Source organism: Mixophyes fleayi, chromosome 1 (genome assembly GCF_038048845.1).
Source record: "Mixophyes fleayi isolate aMixFle1 chromosome 1, aMixFle1.hap1, whole genome shotgun sequence".
NCBI classification, from domain to species: Eukaryota; Metazoa; Chordata; class Amphibia; order Anura; family Limnodynastidae; genus Mixophyes; species Mixophyes fleayi.
The window spans coordinates 268,924,350-268,946,386 of record NC_134402.1 but is presented as its reverse complement, the minus strand read 5'-3'; the positions used below and the strand labels follow the sequence as shown (position 1 = coordinate 268,946,386).

Genomic DNA, 22,037 nt, shown 5'->3' with positions numbered 1-22,037 from the left:
AATCAATGCATTTTTGAAGAGTAAGTGACACTGATGCTAATTAAGGTAATTAAATTTTGTAATAGAAAGTAAACATCTGGACACCTGCTTTCTTTAGCTGGAAATTCAAAATGACAAGTGTGTGTTCGTTACATTTGTTTTTTTATTAGCATAATTATCTTCCCTTTACTGCCTACTGCTGTCTCTACATGACTGAAGAAGTCAAACGCAAAAACAGCTGAGGCAAAGAGTTTAAAGATGTTAATAAGGGTATCAATAATTACATGTCATTTATACATTAATACATGTAAACCGCTCCTTGTCTCATCGCTGTCATTTCCCTTGTATAATGTATGCATGTATATGTTTATTTACATAGCCCCAGCAGAGTATGCAGATGTTTACTGAACTGCAAGGATATACGCCTTGAGAGAAAAGTGTTCTAAGTGATTCAGAAAGGTATCTTCTGCAGAACAAGTTCCTTAGGCAAAGGTACGTTTGTTATTGGGATAATATACCCAAATAAATGTTTCCCTGAACAAAACAAGCAGGTAAATTCTAAAATAAATAATTCAATAAATAAACAAATATAGTGAAGTGCTAAATGAAAAATAAAGGAACTGAAAAAGACATCTACATTCTGGAACACTATCACATTTTACAGTTTTCTGAGAAATATTGAAGCTCCTGTTCATAGTACTCTAGAAAACACCACTCACCCAGTGTCACCAAGGTCTCCTTCTATGGCCATTTTATCCATTATTACAGTAAATATACCCTTTTTAGCAGCTCTCTTAACAATCCTAATTTACAGATCCTGAAACAAATTTCCACATACCCCAATCCTCCCATGCATGCTCTCATTTTGCCATGAGTATGCCACAAGTGCCAAAGGGCATGCCTCATTTGCCCATGTGAAACTAAGTCTGTGTTACAAAAACTGAGCACTGTGCTGCTATAATACAAATCACTTGCAATTCACTCACACTAGCCTTGGCAGCAAAACTATTAGAAATTAAATTTGCATATAACTACTTTTAATTTTGAGAGTTCAAGTGTCACATGTTCTGTGGTAAATATATCAGTGTCTACAGTACAGTAGGGTGCATACTTTCCCTCTAGTCTAGGTAGATGGCTCTTTGAAACGCACATAAGACTTTAAACTGGATATGGCTCTGCAAATAATGTTGGCACCAAATAGAACTCTGCATCTTAGACATATTTGATTACTTTCCTAAAATTTCCATGAGGCTCAAGAATTTCGGGAAGTCCCCCCAGACGAGTAGGCAATCTCCCAGGTACCAAAGGAGACAGGGTTTAATGATGCGATTTGTGTCATCTGGCCCCCCACACCTGCTATGTAATGCTGTCATCAGCATTTCATAGCATGAGCAGTGCCACGATGCCCCCTCCTGCCCTTGTCACCTGCTGGCAAGTATGATCTCAGACTTTGCAACAGCTACGATTATGTGTATTGAACTTGGCAACTTATATAGCGCTGTACATTGGACTTGTTACCAGATAAGACACATTTTTTGAGGCTTGCTCCTATTGTAAATGCCTCTGAAGCACCTGCCCTGCTTGCTTTTCACTGAATTTGTATTGAACCCAGAAAGTTGCTGTGCAGGCATGTGCTTTCAGCTCTGGTTCAGGGAATATATAACAATATACCGTAAATCAGACTTCAAGAGATACTTAAGAGAAACTTTTTATGACCTGCAGCCTTGGATTTTCATGAAGTAACACATCTCCTCTCCAACTGAATTGGAGGAGGGGGGCACAATTAAAAAAACAAGCAAAAACAATGCAGAGTTTGTCCACAGGTGTTTGCATAATATAGCTGCCAATGTAACTGCACAATATAAAATACAATATATGAAATTAATACCAGTGGATGTCTCAGTTTTATGTGTACTCAGTGACCCTCATTTATGCAGATAATTATATTATTAATCTACAAGTTATACTAGTAAAGTGTCACATGATTGCTATTTTAGTTATGATGTATGTTTCACAACAATTAACCAAACCAGAGGTAACAACAAAGCATTATATTAGAAGAAATATTAGGTGGTGACTCTTGGACACAACAACTGTGAAATCAAGGTGCATTTATTTATTTATTTATAATGTATTTATTGTAGGGCATGTTTTCGCCGGAGATAGGGATTTCCCCTAGACAACCGTTGGCAATAGCAGTACTATAGCTGACAGCAAGCGCTGCTGGTGATCAGATTCGCTAGGTCTCGCAGGCAATAACTGAAGCCTATTTTAAAAGTTTTGCGGTGGTACAAGTGCCGGCAAAATCCTTGTTTTTTTACCGCCATCGCCAGGATGGTGACAACAGAAGAAAATAAATAAAAAAAAAAAAATCTTGAATAAAGCATATTTTCCCATGAACAATATGTTTTACATATGCTTATCTATTTTTTGAACAATGTGTTTTATTTAATTATTTTTATTAGGAGAACTGAAGACCCAAGTCTGGGCTTTCAGTTCCACTGTACATGTGCAAATAAACTAGCTAGGTGACGACTGGGCTCAAGGATCTGTTTTAAGTTAACCATTACCAATTTGAGGTGAGAATTTATTCAGAAACTGCAGTGATAAAAAAAAAAATCATGGTGATCGCCACTTGTAAGTAAATAGGCCCCTCTGTTCTTGTTATATATCTAGGTTCAAGTGTTAAAAATTATATATTATCTGTTTGATTATCTGCTTGACACAGAAGCTAAAATGAAACAAAATATGGGATGTAAGGCACATCTTTCATTGGCATACTAAGCATAAGATGCAAAGGCTTCACAAAAATAATAATTATGAATGCTACTTTTACTATGTCAGACAGCACACATGCAAAAGTGTGTGTGGTCATGTCATGTGGGCTGCATGCCTAGCAGTTCTGAAGCCCTAGGTCATCCCCAAGCTTCCCCTGAAAAAACCTTTGAATTGCCACAAGCACCATGATGAATAGGGACATACCTCCCAACTTCCTGGCAGTCTGGACAAAGGTGGGCTATTGGGACTGTCTGGCCTAAATCAGGAAAGTATGAAGTGATAGATATATAGATAATATAGATACTAGATAATATAGATAGACAGAAAGATTCATTACATCATCATTATTAATGTACACCTTGTACTTATTTTGAATTTCTAGTTTTAAACGCCAGAACTGCACAAGCAACTATCAGATGTGGTATTGAAGGCAGCACTTACTGACATAGCAGTGGTAGGTTCTTGAACCACCCCAAGGTGCAGCTTCATAGCAATCTAACCTGTCACACAGCCTTACAGACTCAATTACTGGAAATTGTGGTTATAGATCAAAATGCAAGCTGTCGGATCAATGCCATCTGAGGCAAGTACTTCTATTACTGACTGGCATGCCTTGCTGCAGGAGCACAGTACATTAGAAATGGTGACTAATTACACGCAGCTTGAAAAGCACAGCAGCATTTTGTTTGTCAATAAATCACATTTTCGTTCAACAACCCGGTAAAGATAATATCGCCATGCTTGGGTGATAGCATTCTCCCAGACCTGTTATCTATTGAAAGAATTTCATGTCAACAAGACCTGAGAACAAGTGCTAATGTTTCCAGTCAAGCCACGTCCGAGGGGAATTCTATGTCGTTAGCAGGGAATCTGATAGCAAAGGGAATTTTTTTTTTTTTGCCCAGTTCTGTAGTATGGGGCTGTCAGCAGTGTCAAATGAAGCTGCTCAGGAGCTGAATGGCCTGTGACTAAAAAGCTGCACATCTTTGCACTTTGTGAGAGTGGATCAATGATAGCTTATGCTGGGCTCTCAGCTACTCCCTCCCCACTCTGCTAATGAAAGCTCTACTGAAACACATAAGACTACTAAGGCCTCTGGGCAGCCTGAAGCCCAGCATTAGGAGAGCTTGTGCTAAGCTTGTCTGGAGTGTTCCAACAGCTCCTTTCATTTCCAGTGACACTTTTAGAAGAGGTCAGAAAGAGCAACAGCCCTAGGCCTCATACACACAGGGTCTCGTTATGAATCATTATCTATTTTGTTACACAAACACTATTAACTAAGCATTTTGATGTCCAATACAAACTAAACAAGTTAATTACCAATAAAGCAAACTGTGAATATTTATAATGTGCACAGAAACCCATTCAATTTAATGAGTGATGGGCCATAAATCATAGCTCTGTGATTCTGAATCTGAAATTGTCCCTTCTGTCGTGCGAGAAAAATACGGTTATAAAACATTTTTAGAGTGATACTAACGTTGCATCATATAATCAGCGACAGAAGTAGGAGAAGAGTATAATTGTCACTGATAAGGAAATCTGAAGACAGTACAACACTAGCCAATAATTACATTTAAATATATATATATAAATTATTGTCAAATCCTCTACTGAACTATATAAATGTCACATAAATTATGTATATGTCCACACATGCAAATGTAATAGGATCCAGACCTCACTGAAGTCAATAAAATACATTGGTGTCACAGTTTACGTCACAGACACAAGTTATATACAAAAAACATTTTCAAATGTTAGTAACTTCCGAAACAATTTGGATTTGCAGTTTTGTCACAGTAGTGAACAGATTCAGTAAGAAGTAAACATGCCCATGTGTTATTTTATTTATGGATCACCAATCTAATATCTTACTAGAAGAGCGGCAATATACAGGGTGCTCCAAACTGGGCAATAAACTGCATTATATAATTGGTCCTATTGCTCCTCTCCTAGTTCTGTGTGTAAAGTAAGGATGCCATGGCTCTGAATAACGCACACCTCAGTGTTGCTCCGTATCACTTATAGCTCACTGGGGGGTTCAATCCCAAATACAAGTGTGCAATAATAGTTCAGTGACGTAATAGGCTAGAATAGACAACTGTAAACAATATTTTCCTGTGACAAGTAACTGAACAGTGGGAGACTATATTCCAACTTGACAATAATCATTTTGATCTTTTCATGCTTACGTTAATGAATCTTGCCCTGGAAATTTACCACACACAAATGGAGTCTACATCTAACTGCTTTATAATACACTCCCTAAGGGCATATTTGCCCTTAGGTAGTGTATTGAATGTCCGGGAGACTCCCGGGAGAGTATGACAGTCTCCCGCATCTGCACACTTCCAAGTGAAGCGGGCAGAATTAAATCCAAAATGCCGCGATTCACCGGGAAACACGGCAAATTAACGCGATTTTTGGAGCCCCGCCCCCTGCGCACCGACCTGCCCCCGGCAGCTCCCGGCTCATACTTGCCATCAGTTGGCAAGTATGCCTAAGGGGAGTGACATAACATACCTCCCAACATTTAGAATCCCGAAAAACCACCAGGTTTTCGGGACCAGTGTGCCCCTGCCCTAATGTGAAAGTTCTACAGTACATCTCAGGGAGTAACTATTAGATATACATCACTATTTTTAACGTGACAAAATATTAGGTGTGTTATATGTATGTTTGAACTTCCTCAAATAATAAATTATGATCTAGAGAGAAATTTCACGGGCAAGTCTATTTTTAAGCAACAAGTCTTGATCTGGCAAAAGTCATCAGCAAAAACTGTTTACAATAAGGAAACAAGTAAGGATTGTGTAAGTGGTGAGTATCTTTGTGGTATGTTAAACAAAGGATTGGGCTTTACAATACTTTTACTGCAAAAAATGTTGCAGTACCTAATAAACCCACTATGCAAGCTGACTTTGGGTCTTTCTTGTTGGAACCGTGCACCCCCTTAGGCTGTCTGCTTAGTGTCACTCCACAATGATGGATCCTGTTAAAGATCTGCATCTCTGAGAGGACTCTGAGGTGTCTGGAAAGCACTGACTCTAATCATAAACACCACAGCTGGCAGAGATGTGACCAGAAAAAAAATCACCTTGATCCAATGCACACACTCTTTGATGTGTCTGCAACAAACATCTTGGCCAAAGAAAAAGGTGCAGCTTTTTTTCCCAAAAAAAAAAAAATCAGTTCAGCCTGACAATTCCAAATTATAACCATATGGTTGAGCCCTTTCACATAAAAATAAAATAAAAAATAACACAACATTTTGTTCTGAGAAACTTGCAGAAGCATCTGACTATGATAACACAAAACAGGTTGACTGTTCATATAAGCGAAAACATATAAGTCGAATGCACGGAACAATAGGACAAAATGGCTCTTTGGGTATATTGCAGATTTACATCACACATATAAGGGGGAATTCAATTAATAATAAAATGCCATTGGGGCCCTGCGCGAAGAGGCTCTGCAATGCTGTCCGGCCTGCGATCTTCACAACATAGAGATGAGAGCAAAAATGAACAAAGACTTCAGTATCGTATTAACAGGTATTTAGCGCAGGAACACAACACGTACAGCTCCCGCGGGTCTTTATGATAAGTTGAATTCTTACCATAGAAGGGATCAACACAAATTATATGCAGGTGCTATATAATTATTTAGTATAACATATTTGCTTTTTTATGTCATATGCTTTCCTATTCACAATACCAAATACAACATATGGGGTTTATTTCTTTAAAAATTATCTGGTGGAAAGCAATTGTGCTTTTTACCAATTTTTATATTTCATTTTAGGGAATTTTTATGTAGCCTACTTGTTGGCTTAAATTGTACGATAACCATTGCATGTTAATTTAAAATTATTAACTAGTGGGCATTGTAAAGAGATTGATTACCTCTGGATGAAAAAATTAGAGCAACAGGGAAGAGTTTTAAGAGATTATGGCCATTTTAATTGTATTTTTTCTTTCCAGAAAAAGACGATTAAATGACTTATGAGCATAAAACAACACAATATGACTAGTATACAACACAGAGATCAAACTGATGATCAGTATACAAGACAAAGTCCCATTCTGGTGACAAGCAGATATTGTAGAGACCAATCTGTTGAAAGTATACAGTGCTCAGGCTGACGACCAGAATATAATACACATCCCTAGCTAATTACCAGTTTAAAATGCTTAACTGTATCTTGTGACCAGTATCCCATGCAATGCTCCGATTCTTATGATGGGTGTATAATGCAGAGTCCCATTTGATGGCCAGCATACAAAGCAGAGCTCTAATTTAATGTTCAGCATACAGAGCACTAATCTAATGATAAGCATGTAGGGCCTCATTTAGAGTCGGACGCAATGTGCGTCTAAGACGTGTAGGAGTGGGAGTGTGCCGCAGCTTGGCAGGGTATTATGAGTGGCATGCAACCCCAGTTGCATCCCACTTGTAATACCCTACTGAGCTGCGATCAGTTTGTGCAGCTAGCTAACTACTTGCGCCACCTAATTCCTGCCGCACATTTTTAGCCCTTTTTTGACATGTGTTGCGTCTGCGCCTTACTGCGTCCAGGATTTACTTACGGGGTCACACCTCCTGTGTCTATATTATACAAGTTCACGCCTTCACAATTACGCGTTCCGCCCTTTCCCTCATATTAAGCTGCAAGCTGTCGCAAGTGTATATGGCGTCTGAGATGCAGGCGGATATAGTGTTTGCTGCACATGCGTGATAGTGGTTTTGTGGTCGATGCGTCTAAAATGGACTTTGAGTCTGACTCTAAATGAGGCCCATAGTGTATAGTTCAATGTGACCTTTCAGTACTCACCACCAAACAGTTCTATTGCTGGTATCAACTTCTCACACACACATGCCACACATGCTAATTGCAAGCAGCTAGAACTGTCATTGGATGAACTGGTTACTTTTGCTGCTGTGCATTCCAGCAGTCAATTAGAGTTCACTGAAGTTCAGTAAACTGGCTGCTGGAGGTCACTGAAATGTAAACATTAATGAAAATGGGCAGGTTAAAGTAGACCCCATTTGTTTAAAAAAAAAAAAAAAATGTGGCTAGCTTATTATTCTTTTTACATAGGCATATTTATATTTAAATCATAAGAATCAAATGTAACTACAAACTAAAAAGTCTAGTTCAGTAGACATTCGCTTTACTATAGATCAAAATATATAAAATTCTCGCTTTCAAAATACAGCACAACCATCACCACTCATAAGCAAAATTATTTCCTACATATTAGGTTTTGAAATAAGTTGCTTGATTCATAGGAGATCATTTACCAACAAAGTTCAACTGTGCCAATAGCAATCTGCAAATGTTCTATAACCCACAACAACCAGAAATTTGCAATCTCTTAAACTAAGTTTCCAAAATTTCTATTCCCAAAATTTCCCAGTTATCAACCTACACTAGATGAGTCATGAAGACTACAAAAAGACATCAACAATGTTGAGGTTTCTAATTGATATCTAAAGCAAAGGATCACAAAGCATAAGATAACTATTGCCTGCGAAGCAGACGTCTGTGCTGTGCGCTGAATTCTATCTCCCTGTGAAGAACTCTTTACACAAGGTCAGGATAGGAATGCAGAGGCTGGGACCAGTCATTCTCCCTTGGTGCTGTTCTAGTCCTTGAATTAGGACACGCATTTCTAGATTAAGTCCAAGCATCATAATTATTCTCAGATTGTGCTAGACTGAAAGTTAAACAAAAAACAGGTTTGCAATTTTCAGGAAACCATGATTGTGTTCTAATAAAACAGAGTTTTTATATATATTCATAAAGATACGCTGACAATACTCTGCATTATGTTGCTGATAACTAATAATACACACAAACACGTGAAAGGTTTAATGCTACTAACTTATGGTTTAGCATATGTGGAATAAATTTATGGAGTTAGTTAGTAAACACTGATGGCATCTGATTTACTTGTTAATTTTAGAACTATATGCAGCCACACAAGCTGGCTAAATGAATGACACCAGCATTGTGCGCAGTACAAGCTACCTTATTCTGCAACAGTGGTGTATCCTCGAAGTACATTCAAGCTTCTCTCATACCCATAAGGCATCTATCTTTGTCTGCAGATGGCTCTATTGGTCAAATAGTTTGATCAACGTAGGAATAACTTTTCAAGAGTAGGAGGGTTCCAAGCTACAGATTCCCAGATATACAGCAGGCCGAATACTTTACACCCAAGGGAATGTAGCACATCGAGAACACAAACCTGCTGTTAAATTTAATAAACACTGCCTAATGTAAAACAAGTACAAACCAAATTAGTATTTAGTATGTCTCAAATGGTAACATACAAAATGACACTAATGTCTGATTTGAGTGATGTTGTCATATATTAATTTGCACGTACAAGCAAAGAAATCATATTGAGATTCATTCCTTGTTTAGCTAAATAAATCAGAGACACATTTGTGCAATAAAGACATGTTCACAGGCAACATATGTTTTAAAAATATAATGACTTTTAGGAATACTGGGGGACACATTTGGCCAGCTAGTGACCAGTGAGATTAAATTATAAATAACCTAAGATTGGTTATTGCCTTTACAGTAGCAAAGTTATTGGAAGTTCGGCTTATGAGTGGCTTGATATTGCTTAAGCTAGCTATAATAGTTAAGGGAAAATTTTTCTGAATCTCAGACAAAAATATGTTAAGAAAAATAAATGGTTGAAAGGGTGGAAGTGTGAAGGAGTTCAGTTTGCAATTTGAAACCAGAAAGAATATAATTGCAAAGGATTCTGGGTATAGTCAAGCTGCCAATATCTGCTTGAAGTGCTCAGTTAACCTTTATTATCTAAGTACAAAGGGAGAACAATGCAGAGCAGCATGATACGTTCAGACAGTGCTGACAGAGTTATAGTTCGTTTTATATTATTTGATACGTATACAGCACACCGGCTTAGATTTCACGTTCAAAGCATTGCTCCCTTGAACAAAACATGCTCAGGCACAGACATATGTTAGATATCTCATTTGGGAAAAAAAGGTACATCATATATTTTGAGTTAGTGTGGAACAATGCTCATCGCGCTCTGTTTCTCTCTTCCTTTCCTGATGTCTGGAAATCACAAGGGAAGAGAAAATACTTAATTTGTGTCTGAAGGACAATACCTCTTGGAAGATCGCTCTAGTCCAATAAAGTACTTAACGCACTCTTTTGCCAGGGGCCTACATAAATCAGGCAAGGAAGGAGAGTCAGACTTGAAGTGACTGGTAATGCCTAGCGAATTCCTCAGTGCAGCTCAGGATGATTTGGTGTGCATTGCACGCAGATGTCAGGTATTTTAATAAAGAGCTTCATTGTACAAGGGTCCATTCCTGCTCCGTAGGCCTTTTCAGAGAGGGTGGGAAGGGAAAGGAGGGGGGAGAGCACTGCTCCAGCTGGGCCTGGAAACTCTGTCTGAGTCAGGAAAACCGCAGCTCATAAGCAAAGAGGAAGCATAATGTTCTACAAGGACAAAACATTAGCAAAAATGTCACTCAGGCCTAGTTCCACATGTTGGCTGCTCTAGGCCTCTTCCTTCTAGCATGCCCGAGCGATATAAATTCCATCTGCTCGGCAGCCAAGTGACAGAGAAGAAATACCAGCATCTGGTCTCTATTGCTGTCGGCTTTTTTTTTCTTCTTCTTCTTTTCTATGTTCCATGTTAGTCCTTAGCTAGAAACATATGAGAAGATGAAGGTGCTGGCAAGCAAGCAAAAAAGCTACACTGGCACAAACAAGGCTTTCTGCTGCTTTTCACACTTCACTATAGTTTTTTTTTTACAGGGGGAGAGGCGGTGGGGAACTGATAAACTGGCGTTTCAGAGCCAATAGGCCTGAAGGTAATTTTTTGTTTCATACTTTCTCATCCGCAGACTACACAGTGAAGAAATATGTTTGTGTGAACACAAATGGAGAGCCAGATAAATAAAGAGAACAGACAACAGAAATGTATTGTTACATAAACACATATAATAAGATAAATAGACACATAGATCTTAACTCCCTGGACCTTCACTGGATGTCCAAAAGTTCTTGACACTAAAAGCATCTATGATCACTTCTACAGATACTATAGTATGAAATTTAACTATAATGTGGATGTAACCTACGATTGAATAGGCAGAAAAATTGCATCAAGTGGCACACACAGCTTTACTCATCATCGGAAAAACAAATAAATCATTGTAATGTACCACTAGCGGCTAGTTTGTCTTTGCTTATTTCCATTGAACATCCAAGTTTATAAAGTGTATAACGTAGCCTAGTTATTTGTTCTAAACGGGCAATATGAGTTAACGTTTAAAAATGTTTTGTATAATAATGTTTTGTATGATTTTGCATGTATGATTGTTCACTAGTAGTATTGTCTGCTTTAAGTTTCAAAGCTAAAGATAAATTCTTATTATTACATTTAATGGTCGTTTTGAGGTTTTTGCCTATTTATTAAAATGTATGTGCAGGTAGGCAGCAATCCATTGCTTACAAACATAGAGGAAGACACTGAAAGAAAACCAAGTCTGTCATTTTTTCCAGGTATCTCAGACAAAATGAAATTATTTCGCAGTTAATGCAGTGAGTGAATTGCTTAGGCTGTCTGCTTGAACTAGTTGCCCTGTGCACCAGTCGGCTGTGAATGACATGCGATGGGCCAGATCACTTGGGAGCACCGACTCTGAGTTATTAATGGTGACAGGTATACTACCTGGGAGACAGGTTGTGAGGGGAGGGGGGAGATTATTTATAAGCGAATGGTTAACAGCTGTACCTACTGCTAAGCATTACATGGATGCCACAAACTGTACAGCTCAGAGCGCAAGTTATTCAAGCACGAACGACCTGCCTGTCACTGGAACGAGCACTGCGCTTTGCAAATTGAAGTCAAGAGGGAGAGGGGATGAGGGGACTCTGGAACAATGCTTTGGTCTCAGGCAGCTCTGTCATCACAAAGTGAGGGACAGTGATGTGAAAGAGATAGCCCTGTCATGAAATATGATTCTCAAATTGCAGGAGCATCAATGATGAAGTTAAGAGATTTGTAGCATTTCCTTCAGCTTCTCCTCCCCCTTACACCCTACACTCTGTCTCCCCTCCCTGTCCTCCAGGCCTTTTAGCAGAACAGATGTAAAATGTGTCCAGCACAGATGCCAAGACACTGGGAAGAAAACACATTTTTATAAGGAATAGAATTTGTTATTTTATCTTGAAATGTAAGCTTTATTTTTGAGCACTGCTCTTTCCACAGTTATACAGACAACATGGAGCAATGTATTACTTCTATGCAAAAGGTCTAGTAAACGGGGCACCTTGTTTCATTGTACGTTACCATATTTGTTAGTCATTGTATGTTCAATGTTTTCTCCCTTCATTTTGAAGCACTAAATAAATATAGGAATAATAGTAATAATATAGAGAGAAACAATTAGTGGTTGTGTCCAGAGGTCTATGTGATTGCAAAGGACTACCAGGCAAGTCAATCCTTATATAGCTGAAATTATAACTGCTCTATGAATAAAGGGAAAACATTATAACTGCAGAGATAGTCTTAAAGATTGTTAGAGAGGGCGTTTTCCTTGTTTGGACACCTGAGGGTCTAGTTATTAACCTACGCATATTTTACAGAATATTTATAGAATATTATCGCAGCTCGTCACGTTTACTTTGCATAATTATATATCATTTTTTTCTAGACGGGACAAACTTATTTGCTAGATAGGTGGTGGATGAGGACAGCAATCAACCCTCCCCCCTTCCTCCTTTCTCAAGGCTGTAACTGTAAGTGTACTGGGCAAGTGTCTCCTTTGGTGCTTAGATGCTGTGTAGGAGGTCATAGCCTGGGAGAGGATTGTCAAGTGGTCGGGCACAGTCCGTAGGCTTAACACCCAGGGAAGTAGCAGATGAGTGAGAGGTTCCCTCTCCAGATTTAATGTAGGGTTCCTTGATTTATAGGTAAACTTTTTGCAGCTACATAAATTGTTTAATTTAGTCTTCCTCATAGAGATCAGGGGCAGGTGTATGTAGCGGATGATGTTGATGATGAAGAAACCCCAAACTAGCGAACTGCTTGTAATTAGAGGTTTGTGAATGATTCGCACATGCTTATTGAGACTTTAGTGGATTCAAAGAGCATTGTTGCTGTATTACCTAAGATATTCAAGTCTAAATGATGCGGACGTATCTGTTACTCCTTCAAACCCGAACGGATCTTCAACTCTGAATATGGCGTACATACTAATACACACTTGTGTTCCACTCTGAATCTAACCCAATAGCCATTAGGTAATCTTTATGAGAAAACTAAACCCAAAATATATATTTTTATTTATGAAGAAGATAAATTAAAGGTAAAATACTGCTGCTCTATAAAATAATTAATATATGACAACCAACTAAAATCACTTCACATAGGTATTAAGTAGTGAGCAAAAAGTTCATGATAGTGCAAAAAGCTCACATGATAAAGCAAAACACGCTGGTTAAGCTTATTCTGCAGATCAGGCAAAGCTACACATTACCTGTATAAACAATTCCGTTATTTCAAGTATATTACAGTTCTGAGTTTAATATAGATAGATAGATAGATAGATAGATAGATAGATAGATAGATAGATAGATAGACTGTGACAAAAGCCAGCTTCAGAAGTCAATTTGTGCCTGTTAAATATGGTCACACAGACTAGATAGGGACACTTGGCTTTGTTTAAACTCGTTTTACCCTAATATGGATACTAGAAAGTGCTGACTGCCTTTCGTTCTTGCGTAGACGTTGTTTCACAGAGCTGTCTGAGGGATTTGCAACATTACAGTAAACACAAGCCACAGGATAATTATAAAGCATATGGTGCATAACCACTAGTCTATTTATTTTATGGAAGTTAACATTATTTACAGTGTATTTGTGGTTAAAATTAATAGATGTGTGTTGTCCAAAAAAGAAACTTTCTTTCTGTTTTAAACTATTTACACAAATCCTTCCAGCCTGCATCTGCAGAGCAGCTCTCTCTGTAAAGACAAAGTTTTATGATTGTTTTTGCATGTTCTTAATGATGTCTGACAAAGATGTAATCCAAAAACAAAATGTTGCCAGCAACAATAATGAGTAATGTACAGTGTGAAAATAAGGCAGTTTTGCGCAGTGCCAAGCTCACAGCGTCATAGTAAAAAATCTACTTTTATTCTAGATCAAATATTTGTCAAGTTCCAGTCAATAAACTTGCATTCCTATTTGTCTAGGGATACAACATCCTTTCTGCATTAACTGCTCTACACAGTCTTTGTCATTATTAGTTCGATAGTCTCAGGCTTCTCAGATTGGCTGATCTACTTCAGCCAAAGGAGCCTTGAGACACCTACACAGGAACAATGGCGGCAAAAAACAAAGTGAGTGCATTGAATCCCCACTTCAAACACCAGAAACCTGGGTTTGCTGCAATAAGGGCGGTCTAACAAAAAATAATAAATTAAAGTTTAGTAAAGTGCAGAAAGTGAGCATCTAAATACTTAAAATATGTACTAGAAAATAAATATAATCCCGTGAGAACTTATCCACAATATACTTGCAGCAGTCACTACAACAAAAACATCTGAATTTTAATGTACCTTGCCATAATGGGTCCAAAAAGGACAGTCAAAAAGCCAGCAGATTGAAGTGAAGTAGTCAATATATGTATTAATGTATGCCTGTTTTTTCCTTATTTGATTTATTTAAATAGGTCATGTACAGGCAATGTATTTACATATATCCATAGATTTGTTGCGTTCTCAATGTGTTTGTAGTAATGACATTTGGACACAATGATCAATTAAAAACTTGGTAAGTGACCCATCTCTACTATACTAGAACCCATCCAATGAGGATAAACATTTGCCTCCACAATTGGTATTTGGCAATCAGAATTATAATGATCGTATATAACCTTTTACTTCTATTCTTACTTCAAGGTCAGTTCAAAAGTGATGACATTGCTCTCCTCTAGGCTAGGTTTAATGCGTATGAATCTATCACTGACAATCTATACTATAATGCAAGGCAAAACTCTCATTTGAACATTGCTGAGAAATAGTATCTTGGGTAACAAAGAGTTAATCTATATCCAATGTCCAATGTAAGCACTCTTCCTCTTTGTATGGATTAAACAATGCAGGTTGTGGTTTACCATACCTGGTGAGGTGGTCCTACCAGTTTATTAAAACATGACTATATTTAGAGTCAAGAAAAAGCACATAGGGACTACTAGATCTAGCTACATATCCAACAGCTGACTCAGAATTCATGTTTTGAATGCAGCAAATACATTGTAAAGATATACATAAAGACATATAATACTGGGGTGTCTATGCAACAATTTTAAGGGTTTAAAGTGAAACAATGTATTTGTGTGCTTTTGTACTGGGTTTACCAAATGCCTACTTAGGAATGTGGTCGGCCTTGAACCCCTGGCAACTTCTGAATATATTGCCTTTGTTTCCAATAAAAAAATGTTTCTCAGCTGAAAAGAGTATAGACATTTATATTACACATTCTTCGCATGAATCCCGAAAAGCATTTTCAGATGTTGGCTGTATGGCAGTGTGCTGTGTGAAATGTTGGCAAAAATACTCCTCTGTTTGACTGTAAAGTCCACAGCGAGAAAAAGTAACACACTTGTACGTAAAATGGGACACTTCTAACTCTATAACACCAGTTATTGATCCCCCAGAAAAAAAAACAGGTAGCGCATGTAACACCACGCTGACTCGGAAAATTAAAGTGTAAAAATGAAAGCATACTTTAATACTTTAGTAAAAGCTGATACAAACAAGCTAATGAACTGATGTAAGAATATGCATAGCTAAATATACTACAGTGGCGCACGCGCGGGGGGGGGGGGGGTTTCTGGGTTTCCAGAAACCCCTCCCCTCCACTAAAAAAGCGCCCTATATAGAGGCACTGTACTATACAGCAGCCGCGGCGCTGTCAAGGAAGCGTCCGCGGCGGTGCTGTATTGTATACAGCACCGCCACCGACGCTTCTTTGGCAGCACCGCGGCTGCTGTATAGTACAGTGCTGCCTAAACGCAGCTGCCGCGCATGCGCCTGCACAGCTCTCTCGTTTTTTTTTTGGTGGAGGGGAAACCGCCCCTTAAAAATGCTTTGTGCGCCCCTGTACTATTTAAAACAAAATGGCTATTTTCCCTTAAACATTGTATACGTATCTTTAGTATGTAATATATACACGTAAAATGGACTATATAATGAATGTGTCTTTATGGCTTACTTATATTTACAAATATACCCTTTTGTCTACCAAGCGATTTGAAATCTACTAGCAAAATAACATTAGCAGAAGTACTACCAAGTTCAGGAAGTGAGTTGTACAAGGAGAAACTGTTTCCCTGTCTTTGGAAATAGTACCGAAATAAAATGTTGCCATTAATGCAATTCTAGTTGGAAATTGGCTTCTGTTTTGGTGGATTTTATCTTGTATGTTTTTATTAGATTCTCTCACCTGAAGTATGTATCCACGTACATAATCCCGCAGTGTCCATCCCAGGCCGTGCAAGATGTGTAGTACCTCTTCTTGTTTGAGTACACTGAAGAGACGGTCTAGCAGGATCTTGAGCCGCACAGGCACTGCCTGCGTACCGTACAGCATGAGACTGCTGATGTCGAACACCACGTTGGACTGTACAATCTCCACTTGTGTCGGGTGGTACAGGTGCTGAGTGCTGAGCTTGTCCAAAGCTGCAGTGATAAAGAAGAACAAAAAGAAAACAGACATGTGCATTAAAAGATCAGTCGACAATGGTGAGGACTTGCAAGTGGATTTTTCAAGCAACAATGCATAAGTCACACTCAGCCTTGTTTTAACTCAATTAGAAATGTTCGGGCTGTAGGGATGGCGGCAGTGACGGCAAGAGGAATCTTATACCAAAGCTGCCAGAGCTTAGAGAATATGCCCCTTAAGGATAATGCATTGTCTAGCAAAGCACTGCATGCTTGCACATAATTAAGGGAACTGGTAAAATCTCCTAGCTTTATGGCCAGAATATGAAGTCATGAAAAACAGAAAGGTATAAACAGAGTTCACCGACAGTTGTTTGTTTTGAGAATTTTCTGTAATGAGAAAACTGAATACATGTGTATGGGATTGATTAGAACTTGAATAAAAAGCATATATAATTTATTATAATTAGAATGCCGTGTAATATTGCCAATTGGATCAATCTCTTTATCTCCACACATCCTAAAACAACAGCAACTGAATTAGCTCCCTTCATTTTCTATAAAGGTCTCCTAGACTAGTGAACTGTTACAAAAGTTTATTTTTACACAGTCCATAATGCATCACTGATGTCCCACAGAAGCGGTTGGTGTTTTCTGTAAATGGATCATCATCATCATTTATTTATATAGCGCCACTAACTCTGCAGCGCTGTACAGAGAACTCACATCAGTCCCTGCCTCATTGGAGCTTACAGTCTAAATTCCCTAATATAGACATACACACAGAGAGAGACTAGGGTCAATTTTGATAGCAGCCAATCAACCTACCAGTATGTTTTTGGAGTGTGGGAGGATACCGGAGCACCCGGAGGAAACCCACGCAAACACAGGGAGAACATACAAACTCCACACAGATAAGGCCATGGTCGGGAATCGAACTCATGACCCCAGTGCTGTGAGGCAGAAATGCTAACCACTAGACCACTGTGGATCAAGTGAAAGTGGGTCACTTATGGAAGACAATGATATTAAAGACACTTTAAAATTACAGTCGGATTCAATTTAGTATTCGGCAGAATCTTTCCTAAAATGATTCATTATATGGCCAGATACTAATATATTAATTCTGTGCACCCTTAGTTTAAGCTTTAGTTAGGTTTCCCTCTCACCTTGCAAAACCACAATTACCTGGATTCAGCAGCTGAATCAAAGAATTGGAAAGGAGAAAGCTCTCGGAAATAGCAAACAAATCCTGTTTTTGGGATTCACTCAATTAGGACAGGGGGTGTGAAATGAATGTGGGTTGTCTGCGGCACCTGTCATCAGGTGCAGTACTCGTTACATAGTACCAGTACCAGCAGCTTGAATCTCTAGCCCAGTCATTTAAAATGGAATGCTGGTGATTTTGCTTCAATGTTATTTCAACAGGCTTTTTGCTATGTTCTAATTTAAATATAATGACCAATCTGTACAACTCTGAAACCTAACTGTGTGGATGAATGCATTGTGAGATCCATGGTTGTGGTGAGATCCATGGTTGTGGTAAGGACCAGTATTTAAAGCTCAGCAAGGAAAATCAATTACTATGTTGCTGTAATAACACTTTGTATATATTGTAGTACACAGCATCATTAATGAGATCATTGTTTATGGTAGTATTTACTTAACCAATTAAGATCACATCCCAGATTTCTCCCTTCTTTCCACAAAACTAGGATGCTGGAAGCAAAATTTTGTTATGTTACCAGTGAAAGTGAATGTTTATCTGATAACAACTCCAACTGTGAGCATCACTTTTACTGGCCAAAGCTAAGTGAGTGCCCTGAGTTTGAATGTGTGCAGTCACTAAGAAAGGAGCAATTACATGTCGGGCGAGGGGGTTCTTAATGAATCCTAAAACCACATACTTTGCAGAGTAAAGAAGCTGACATTTTGGAGGAAATGGACTGAAAAGGGTCCTTGTGTTTCACAAGAATGACATACACAGCTGTGGCAAATTCTATATTTAAAGTGCTTATTTCGTAGTTTCTCAACTAGTGAGTTTGTAAGGTTTGTTTTGGTTGAACGTCAAGAACATATTGGCTTTCTAGTCAGGCTGTGAACCATTGGTATTTATGTACATGTCTGCTTCTGGTTATTCTCTACACAGACAGGTAGGGTTTCATTTATAAAAGAGTTGCTGGAGTTATAAAAGTATGTATAGGAAGGTGATAAGTAAATTTCTAATATAGTATTATGGTCTATCATATAATTTTTTTTGTCAAATAAGATAGTTATTTCTCTTTTACTATCACTCTAGCTGACGCTTGCTAGGAAAACAAGACAAAATGGCTGCTTCATAAAATTGTTTATTTGTTCACTGCTTAATATATATATATATAGATATATATATATATATATATATATATATATATATATCAAATGGGGAAAGACAATGTGGCCTTCCTCCCTTCTGTGAGAATAGTCCAGGACATGTACAGAAGGGTGAGGTGTGCTTAGTTCCGCTGCAGTAGGAGAATGAGAGAGGAAGTGAAGCAGTAGTACTACTACTACCACTATATCACTTAATACAGTCCATATCAGATCATGCATTACATACAGTAGTTTTAGTTGGAGAATCCTATTAATCAGAAAGTTCATTGGTGTCGGCTTACCCCAAATAATTTTTTACATGCAAAATGAATCATTTGTAATGTTTACAGAACAGCCATGATAATCCGCTGTTTTTACTTTTACCCCGTTTAAAGATATATTGCTTACTTGACCAGACTTGAGCAGACACCGCCCAGGATAAGCTAAAGCGTGACAGAAGTTTCAGCTGAAAAACACTTTGTAAGTGTTCAAAATACACTTTTTAATGTTTATTTTCTCTCAGACTGCCCAACTACAAAACGGAGTTTTCAAAGGACTTTATAGTTGGCCTGGTCTACAGAGCTGCCAATTTTTGTGGGAAAATAAACAGGTTAATTTTGCTAAAGTTATGTTTTTCATAGTTCAAGAACAAGCATACAAAATCAGTTAAAGAAAAAAAAAAGAGATTTAGAAAATGAAATTGAATATAAATGACTGGGTTTATATGAGCTAGTGCGCAGCTGAGCTGAGAACAGCAGGACTAAGTAAGGTTTGGTTAGAGGAGATGACAAGTGTTTCATTAGGGGCTCTTGTGATCTTGCTGCCTCAAGCATCGAGCAGAACTGAGGGGATTGTAGTTAACACAGCATTGCATTACTAGACATCTTTAAATCAAGCAAAAGTGTGTTGAACAGATGGTACAGAACACAGACATGTCACAGGTCTTGAGATCAGGTAGTATGAGAATGGAATATATTCGGAAAAAGCACTGCAGGGCTTTGTAGAGAAGAATTTAATGAAAACATCTATGCTTGGGCTCAGGACAAGATAACATTAACAGGGTTTCCATAGAGAATCAAGGCCGGATTTATAGGGCCGTTTGCCCTGGGCCTCAGCTTAATTCAGGTATGTCAAACACAAATGACAATGAGGGTTGCAGTGACCATGAAATTCAGTGAGGGCCACATTAGTTTTCTCTATTGAAAGAATGTTACAATAAAGTGTTTATAAGAGAATTCATTTCATAATTCAGAATAAAGCAACATTCTTCATGTATATTCGTCCAATATTACATGCACCAGCAGAAAACATCATACTAAGCTAAATGCTACGTAATATAATATTTCCCAAAAAACTTTGTTGTTGCTACTATAAGTATTCAGATTATTTAAAAAATATGAAACTATGTAGTTATAACAATCAAAACCTAAAGCAGATATCTGTGTTGTTTTATCAATTATTTATATTAATGTGCATTTTAATATGCAAATGACCCTTAATGTTAAGAAAACAACCTGACGCATTTTACAGACTAACAGCAAGCTATGTTTTCAGTACTGCTGACATGACCGTGATCAAATGTACATTGTATATAATATATTTTAATACTTAGCTAAGTTAACCAAAAGTTGTATTCATGTATATAAATCTTTGTGAACTACAGCCATCCCCCCTGTGCTACAAACAATACAAATTAAAAGTGAGATTTAAGAGGATTGACTTGTGGGTGCAAATAACAGAATGTTAGCAGCTGATTAGGTTACGTTGGTCCGTAGAATAGCTGAGGAGTCTCAATTCTTTACTCAACTGTAGGTATAGACGTTTGTGCAAAATTATCACGAAAAGCACGGTGTGAGTTTCCCAAAGATCTAATGGGCATATTTACTGTCATGCAAACTGTGGAATTTCTTTGTGGAATGAATGGGACACTAATTATTAAAACAGCCACAGGTCTGGTGGAAGCTTGTTGGAAGGATCTATGACAAGATGCACATTACTTGTATGTACCTTTATATGGAATGCTTTTCATATAAGATGCCATGAATGGACATTTCTGGCATCAAACAGGAGACTACTTGGGGGATCTAGCCATCACTAATATATGGGTTTGTCTCTATCTAGAACGGACCCTGCATTATCAAACGCAAAACACAACAGAATACGGTGCTGAATGTGCAAAATAGCACCTCAAACAACATTTTCATTTCCCTCTGCTCAAAAGCAACCAGTGACAAATAGATGGCAATGACGCTCATATAGTTCAGAGTACTGGAGTTTAATAGAAGTAACGTAATATAATAGAAGTCCACAAATACCTATAGGGCTTAGCGCTGTGATCACATTGACTAAAAAAAAAAAAAATCTATTTTGGGCCAAAAAAAAATTTCTACAGGTTTTCTAAAAGTCAGTAAAAAATCTTTTCAAAATGTATGTACATACAAATTAAATATAATTAAATTAAAGCGGAAAAAGTCTCAATGACATCTTTCATTATTATTTTTTAGCTCTGTGATCTGTTTCCAAGGAGTACATTTTAGACGACTACTCTGTTTATGTAGCCGACAGCAGAACCGCAGTTTGTTCACAGACGTGGCTGTCTGAATTTTTTTTTTTTCAAACAAAACTTTGAACCCTTTCCAGCTTTGACACACTGCCTCTTCAGTTAATAACGATCCCCCTTGTCTACTGTCTACTTTTCTTGAGGCAACTGCGCACTCAGCACCTCAAGATAGTAACGTAAAGCTGCAACATAAAAGCGACAGCATTAATATAATTGTCTGTTTTTCTCGCCTTCACCCTAATCTTTTTTTTTCCCTATCCAGTTTTGACGGCCTATGTGACACCTGTTTCTGTCTCCTGTGATCCTACGACAGCTTTTCGTGCTGTCAAGTTTTTTGTCTGACAAGGAATCTGCTGGAGACCAACACACTATACATAGAAACAAATGCTTGATTGACTTCCCTGCAGCGATCGCGCACCAAGTCTGAAGAATAAGGGTTAATCTCACCCAGCCTGGGGACTCCCTTCTCTTCTGAAGAAAAACTCCCTCTGTACGCATTAGGGATTTCTCACAACCTCAAGAGTCTCACAGGCGCTCAACTAATTAGTTTCTAGATTATTCAAAGCTGCTAAATGTTCAACATTGGGTTTTCTTCTAGAATGATGGGTCATTGATCTGTAGGTGAGGTGA

General features: G+C 38.1%; 1 protein-coding gene across 3 annotated transcripts in view; it reads right to left on the bottom strand.

Moving 5' to 3' along the window:
* BNC2 (basonuclin zinc finger protein 2) overlaps positions 1–22,037 on the bottom strand; it is a 453,763-nt gene that overhangs the window by 79,564 nt on the left and 352,162 nt on the right. For all 3 annotated transcript variants that reach the window (XM_075210871.1, XM_075210873.1, XM_075210872.1), the window contains one exon: positions 16,278–16,513. In XM_075210871.1, coding sequence (XP_075066972.1) covers positions 16,278–16,513 — 236 coding nt within the window. The remainder of the gene's footprint in view (positions 1–16,277; positions 16,514–22,037) is intronic.